General features: G+C 38.5%; 1 protein-coding gene across 1 annotated transcript in view; it reads left to right on the top strand.

The window, feature by feature from the left end:
- USP7 (ubiquitin specific peptidase 7 (herpes virus-associated)) overlaps window positions 1-7616 on the top strand; it is a gene marked incomplete at its 5' end in the record, with an annotated part of 18161 nt that overhangs the window by 4293 nt on the left and 6252 nt on the right. The window contains 8 exons of the mRNA XM_010142194.1: window positions 290-357; window positions 1560-1660; window positions 3041-3194; window positions 4403-4470; window positions 5588-5696; window positions 5790-5867; window positions 6231-6331; window positions 6923-7022. Of these exons, the coding sequence (XP_010140496.1) occupies window positions 290-357; window positions 1560-1660; window positions 3041-3194; window positions 4403-4470; window positions 5588-5696; window positions 5790-5867; window positions 6231-6331; window positions 6923-7022 (779 nt within the window). The remainder of the gene's footprint in view (window positions 1-289; window positions 358-1559; window positions 1661-3040; window positions 3195-4402; window positions 4471-5587; window positions 5697-5789; window positions 5868-6230; window positions 6332-6922; window positions 7023-7616) is intronic.

Genomic DNA, 7616 nt, shown 5'->3' with positions numbered 1-7616 from the left:
TTGTGTCAGAGATTAAAATTTTCTCCAGGGAAGGAACAGTTGTTTCATCTCTTTGATCTGGGATGGCCTTGCACACGCATTTGTTGTTGTTCAGATGAAGTGGAGGGAAACCTTCAAGTCTGTCTCTGGGTTGAATGTCAATAAGAGAAGCTTTAACCTGGAAGGCTTTTTTTCTTAGACATTGTAAAACTCTTTATCCAGGGTAGCAAAATAGGCTCTCTCTGTTTGCAGGAGGTCTCACTAGCAGTTAAAGTGCAATGCTTCTCACTTTGCTTTTCTTTTCCAATAGGTGACTTGCTTCCAGTTATGTGTGAGAGAGCAGGATTTCCACAAGAAACTAACCTTATCCTCTATGAGGTTTGGATTGATATTACTTTTTGTAACATTCTTGTCTTTTACTTGGTCTAACTAGAGAAAAAGAAGCTTTGTGGATTAAAAAAGGGTTGCGCATAACGATGGTAATTTATAAATCATGAGCATTCTGTAACCTGTAGCTTCAAAGTCCACAGTGTTGCAAGAGAATAGCAGCAGATAGTTAACTTCAAAACAGATTTAAATTCAAGCAGCTACAAGTATGAGGCTTTAAAAATATCTACATGAAGTCGTACCTGAGCAGCTTTGCTGTGCTAATTTCTGTGCTTATCCTCCGAGTTGCTGTTTTAGAGTTGCTACTGCTGCTAACGTTATTGGCCATTGTATTTTCAGTGCCCCTTAGGCAGCAGAGTTGAGAAAATGCTGCACCTTCTCCCGTCCTTCCCAAAGTTAAAGACAGCAAACAAAGTCCTTTAGTCTGCTAACGTGTTTCTGCCTGGATACAGAAATAGTAACTCTCTGTAAGTGCTGTATTTATTGAGTGCTGAAGATGCAGAGCTTGCCAAGGCAGAGTCCTTGCTATAGTAAGAACAAGGAACTGATCTTTTTATTGCGATTTTTGTTAGCAGTCATGCTGCTCTGCCTGGGTGTTGAGGGGAGCAAGCACACTCCCATCCTAAGCAGCAGAACTCTCAGGTACTCCTCCTCTGTTCACATCAGGGTCACGGTTTGATTCCAGTTTGTTCAAACAGGTGCTTTTATCCCAAGAGGTCAACCTGCAGGTATTAATATGTAATACACATATAGATATTCTATAATATATGCATTTTTAATATGCCTTTTTAAAAAAAAAAGTGAATTGCTGTAGAAAAGTTCTGCACTATTAAAAATTCTAAGTGAGCATAATCAGTGTTCTCCAAGCTTCCTGGAAGCTGCAGTGGTAGAAAATTAATCTCTGAATATTGGAAAATCTTTGGTGCTAAGGAGACAATGCTGAATGGTAAAATACTTTTAAAAAAGACAAATTGAGTGAGATTTCGAAAGTAAAAGTGAGCAGCCAGCTTTAGCAATAGCAATTAGGTGTATCCGGACCTTAGCTAGAATTACATCCAATTCGCACATATTTATCCATTTGTTTCAGTTGAAAATAAGATACAAATTACTTTATCTGATGATTTCTTTATCATGAGCATTTATTTTTGTCTTCTGTTTATTCTGTGATTAACAATTTTTCTTCTTTGTTGCAGGAAGTTAAACCCAATTTAACAGAAAGGATTCAAGACTATGATGTATCTCTTGATAAAGCTCTTGATGAACTCATGGATGGCGACATCATAGTGTTTCAGAAGTATGTATTTTAAGGGGCCAGCTTACTGCAGGGAAATCACCTGTTCACTTTGAAATCAGACCTTTCTTTAACTAACTGAAGCATTTTTAACAAGAGCAAAGTATTATTTTTCAACAGTAGATGAGTTCTCAACAGTTCTTGTTTGTTTATTCAGAGGGGGAATGAAGAAAATATTTGTAGTGTTTTAGTTATGACGTGCCTCATTATTTAATGAAAAGAAGGTTTCATCCTAGTTTAGAAAACTCATCACCTAAAATAGGTCTTAATATTACCAAGGAGTGTGGTTCTGCAACCCGTCTGAGCTCTGCAGCTTTTTACTTTGAGCCGCTGTAACTCAGACCCTGAGGAGCCTACCAGCAATTCAGATCTCGGGCTCAGTACCATGGCTACTGTGTTGGGCTCTTGGCCTGGAGCTCCTGTCAGCCTACAACTAAACTAAACTGCTTTCCTTTTTTCCTTTTACTCGTGCTCACAATTAAGTTCCTTATTTGTCTCCGGTGATGAGATGCTCCCAGTTTGCCTGAGCATCTGTGACTCATAGGTGTACTGGTGCTTCAACTGGAGTTTTCTCCAAGGCAAAAGGAGAACTCCTTCATCCTGTATCCATTAAAGGGATCTTTTGTAAGATTGTCAGGGCTGTAAATCAGCATTTCTATGCTCTCACTCCCGATGGTCACACCCAACTGTGTTGCTCTGTTTCTCTCCATGGGCTGACAGTGGGTGGAAGCCAGCTAGTCTATCTTCAGCACTCTTACCCCAGATTATGTGAGATGAATGTATTTCTCATGTCATGCCTTGGAACTCGCATTCCCTGTTGACCCAGTTGGTGTTATGCACCTTTTGGCGGGCTGCTGACTCCTGGGTAAGTGCACAGCTTGTACCCTGGTGCTATTTCTCCACTGAGAAGATAGGGCTACTGGTCAGTAGTGACCCAAACCAGTGCCAGCTGTTCTGCTTCTGTGCATCAAGGAGTGCTGTTGTACATCTGGCATTTGTACAGAGCAGTTAATAGAGGAGGATGTGGAAAGCTGTAGCAGCGTTACTGCAGACACGGAGTAATGTGCCAGGGTGGGAGGGAGGGACGATTGCTGCTGGAATGCTGCTGTGAAACACCTGAATTCACTATTGCCAGATGAGCCAGCACAGCACGCAGTGTGTTTGCCCTTGCACCGCACAGAAATCCTCAGGGGTGTGGGTCACTACTGACTGTATTAGTTCTACCATGTACAAGTAGTGGCTCTTTGAAAAGGTTTCTAAACTTTGTTTCTGTTTCTCTCAACTGTTGCTGATTTACTGTAGAACATGTTTTTAAAAGCCCTAACTGCTTCTATGTGTAACAACGCGATATGTAGTGGTGTTATCATTTGTTTGCTTTCGCAGGGATGACCCAGAAAATGATAACAGTGAGCTCCCGACAGCGAAGGAGTACTTCCGAGACCTCTATCATCGTGTGGATGTCATTTTCTGCGATAAAACCATCCCCAACGACCCAGGCTTTGTTGTTACTTTATCCAATAGGATGAATTACTTTCAGGCATGTGCCCTGTTTGTTTCTTTGCTTTTCTTTCCTTGTTCTGAAAGAACTTCTGCTGTAGTTCACAAGGGCATTATACAAACTCCTAGAAAGAGTAAATCTGTTCTTGTACAGCTTTTGCATTGTGGTAATGAAAAATTTAAGGAATCCACTAATGCTTGTGAGAAAATACTCTAAAACCTCCTGGCTTTGTTAATAACAGAGTTATTTGAAAACAGCTTGCCTTTTTGATACATCGTTCTGCTCTGTCAGGGAAATGATATTCTAATGAAATTGCCCATTTGCTTTCTAAGTGAAATGTGAAACTCGCTCAGCTTATTTAGCTGTTACAAGGAAAATACCTTGGCCATCTAGTGATACCTGTTTTCTGCTTGTAATATCACCAGCAGTATTCATTTTGTAGGCCATACTGTATGGCTGTTCAGTGCTCAGGAGCACTGACAGATCACGCCTGTTGCGGGTCTGATCTATTAAGACTCTGAGTAGATTTGGCTCCCTACAGTTCTCTTGTTTTTGTCAGTGTCAAGAGGAGCACTTGAAACCAGTTTATTTTCTGTCACCAAAGGCAGGAACTTTGAGCACCTGAATACACAGGGGATGACTTTTGCTATCCTGCTCTCATCGTCTGCTTTTTAGCAGCTTACTTTCTCTTGCTTCATTTTTACTTGAAGTGTAAGTTCTTTATAGGGTTGCTTTAGTTTTTTTCTTTTTTTGGTAAGGGAAAAGTAGAGAATCACCATGCTTTTTGTGGAGTTAGTGACATGAAATACACTGATGGGAACAGTGTGGCGACATTGCCCAGCAAGCTAACTTCTGTTGCTCTTTAATTCACTCCTAGGGAATTTCCAAAGAGCAACTCTTACTTATTTCCCCAGTAATACTATAATTTTAAAAAGCAGCGACAAAAACAAACACACACAAAGGAGCCGTAGAGCTGCTGTTGTGGATTTTGTGGCCTTTTGGTGACAGTGATTTATGGTAACAAGCCAGACAATTTCCTCTTTTTTTTTTTTTCTAGTATATCTCATTCTGTGTCAACTGTTCAGAAGCTAAAGATAGGAGTTTATTTTGCCTTGGGGAAGTAGACAGGGGTCTCTCGGAATTTCGGTAGCATAATGTTCTTGACATGTAATGAATGACTGTGTGATGGTAGAGCAATGATTAACTGTCTGAGATAACTCAAAACTTACAAAAAAATTTATTTGCAGGTTGCAAAGACAGTTGCGCAAAGACTTAATACGGATCCAATGCTATTACAGTTTTTCAAGTCCCAAGGGTAAGACAAACTTCCTTAGCGATCTGTGTCTAAACTATTCTTTAAAATACTTAGCCCAAATTTAGATAGGTAGCAGTTACTGTGTAGCTTCTCCCAGGTTATTAACTAATTCTTTACCAGTACAGTGTCAGCATTCTGGCACACTCCGCAAGTTGCATAGACAGTTTTAAATATTGCACTGTCTGGCTCTAGAGCCTCAGAAAAATCACTCATTTTAGAGTTGCAGTAAGTATCATTGAAAATAGCCGCATTTTAAAGAATCCTTGTTTGAATTTCTAAAGTCATTAATTACTTCAAAGCCTTACTGTATGGGACAGATGATTGAGCTAATGCAAGTGCTGTTTCAGCGAATGCAGATTTCCAGAATGGAGGAGTGCAGAAAGAAGTGCACATAAAATCAGAGGTTTTGATGATTTTACTGATTTAACTGCAGGAGTTACTTCGCTGATTTTCCCCTTCCTCCCCCAAAAATCTGCACACGTGGTTTTAAGATGATGACAATGATCTAACAAAGGACCTTTCTGGTTAAAATGGTGTTCACTGGCACAGCTGTGTAAAACCGGCATTGAATCTGTGTGAAGCTGTAGCAGAAACCAGCGTATCAGTAGTTAGATGTACACGCTGCAGGAGTAATGCACACACAAAAATGACATAACCTTTCTGTATTCAGGTAAATGGAGATTGCTTGCTCTTTATTAACCTGTAGACATCTCCCTTCATCTCAGTGAGACTGTGGTAATTTGAGTAGCTCTTCTGAGTTGGCAGTGCCCTGGTCACTCTGGAATTTGCTGTGTCATGTGGCTCCACAAGTTAACCCTTCACAGCCTAAAGTACATGCTGCTAGCCTGCAGGTTCAGAGCAGCGCAGGTCTGCTGCCGTACAGGTTAAAGGGAGCTTGTTAACATCCAGGAGAGTTAACAGGCACAGCGAATGGTACTGCTCTTCCCGTGTGCTCTCCATTTGTTAAAGATCACTGAAGCACTGAACATTACGCTGCTGAGGCTGTCCTAGCAAATGTGAAACTGAAGCCAGGAATGAAAGTGTACATGGTGCTTCAATTTACTGAGCAGTGATGGATTGTTAAGGGAGATTTATGTTTTTCTTTCTGCTTCTGTAGTTACAGGGATGGCCCTGGTAATCCTCTTAGACATAATTATGAAGGTACTTTAAGAGATCTTCTGCAGTTCTTCAAGCCTAGGCAACCTAAAAAACTTTACTATCAACAGGTAAGAGTCTTTAGTTTTTATTGGTGCAAATTAAAAAAAATAATTCTGCCCTATACGAAGCATGCCTAAAGTGTATTTCTTTTCTTCCTTAAGCTCAAAATGAAAATAACTGATTTTGAAAACAGAAGAAGTTTTAAATGCATATGGCTAAACAGCCAGTTTAGGGAAGAGGTGAGTGAGGCTGGCTCTTACACACACTTGCTTTCATTTCTGTGTCAAAGCTGGTATGGCTGTGATTATGGTTCACACGCTCCATTGTCCCTGAATAAAAAAAATCAGAACAAACATATCTTAAAAAATCGAGCAAACAACAACAAAAAATCCACCCCAAACTACCAAAACCACATAAAAAAATAATTTTAAAAAGTTCCGCCATTTCTGAAAGAAAGTTTTGGCGGTAACATAGGTGTTCACTTTAGTAATTTTTATCTTTTTAAAGATGAATTCTTGATGAGAGTCTAATGTATCCTGTGCTTTAATAGAGTTGTTTACATTTTCAGATTTTCTAACAATTTTTCTGTTTAAATTCTATAGGAAATAACAGTATATCCAGATAAGCATGGGTGTGTGCGGGACCTGTTAGAAGAATGTAAAAAAGTTGTAGAACTCTCTGAAAAAGGTTCAGGGAAATTACGGTAAAATTTTTTTAATTTCTTTTCTGTGATCATGTGGATCTTGTGCAGAAAAGTTTCCCTAGAATATAAAATACTGTGGAAACGCTTATTATCAAATGAAGCCTGATACTCTTGTTAAAAAGCTTCCAGATTCACATTAAGAGAGTTCTTATTAACTATGAGTATAAACTTTATATATTAATTAATTTTGTATTTAATAAAGTTTGATCCTTGAGATCTTGAGAAGCATAAGCTTCATCAACTGCATTTGTTAACTAACAATTTAGTAATTGCTTTTCATGCTGTATGCTTCTTGGGAGTTAAAAGTGAGGTCATTTAAAGAGAGTTTAAAAAATAATCTAAAACGCGAACCTTTGTCTTGTAATTGCACATACTGGCTTTTTGTGACAGGAACCAGAAGTAATTTAACCTCTTGTAACTTTACAGCTCAATTTTTATTTAAGACTGAACTTAAACTTGGACAAATACAGTAGTAGCATCTGTTTACATCATGTTTACACTTAATTCTTCTCAAGGTTTGAGAAAGAAATGTTGCATTTCTTATTTTAAAAAATAATTTAAAAAATAATGATTTTCCTGTTTGTTTTTAAGGCTGCTAGAAATTGTAAGTTACAAAATAATTGGTGTCCATCAGGAAGATGAGCTGTTAGAGTGTTTGTCACCTGCAACAAGTCGAACGTTTCGAATAGAGGTGAATATTACTTTCTTTAAGAAACTTTAAAACTTGACTTTGCGAGAAGAAGCTCTCTCAAGTGGTAATTCTCTCTCTCTGTTTGGTTTCCAATTTTCAAATACCATGCTACTTGCAGCATGACTACATGATAATATATTTTTTGAGAAAATTATTCCAAAATTTTTACTGTGTTGTATCTGCTTCCCTATAATTACTTCATTCTTTAATTTTTATCTATGTTTATTATAACAATATGTGAAGACTTGGCAAGGGCTTGTCCGTGGGACATGTGCTGCCTTAGCAGTAATTCCAAGGTTTGTTTGCGGACTCATAATATAAATGTTTATGCTTAGGGCTCACTTTCATACTCTAAACTTAAGTATTCCAGAAAACTTCATTTACTTTCCTGTTAAGTTTGAGCTCCTTGAGCCAAATTTTGGTACTTGGCATGTCATTTTTCTTCACATGTCATCATACAAATCTCTTAACTTGCCTCAAAGGTTTTTTTTAAACTTAAATTTAAAAGAAGTTTCCAGTGTAAACTGTACTGAGGAGACAAGAGGTCTGTGATAGTGCTATCAGCTACCACTACAGCTGCTAGAAAATGTCACG

Source organism: Buceros rhinoceros, unplaced genomic scaffold (genome assembly GCF_000710305.1).
Source record: "Buceros rhinoceros silvestris isolate BGI_N320 unplaced genomic scaffold, ASM71030v1 scaffold19760, whole genome shotgun sequence".
Taxonomy (NCBI): domain Eukaryota; kingdom Metazoa; phylum Chordata; class Aves; order Bucerotiformes; family Bucerotidae; genus Buceros; species Buceros rhinoceros.
This window is presented reverse-complemented; position numbering and strand designations above follow the sequence as displayed.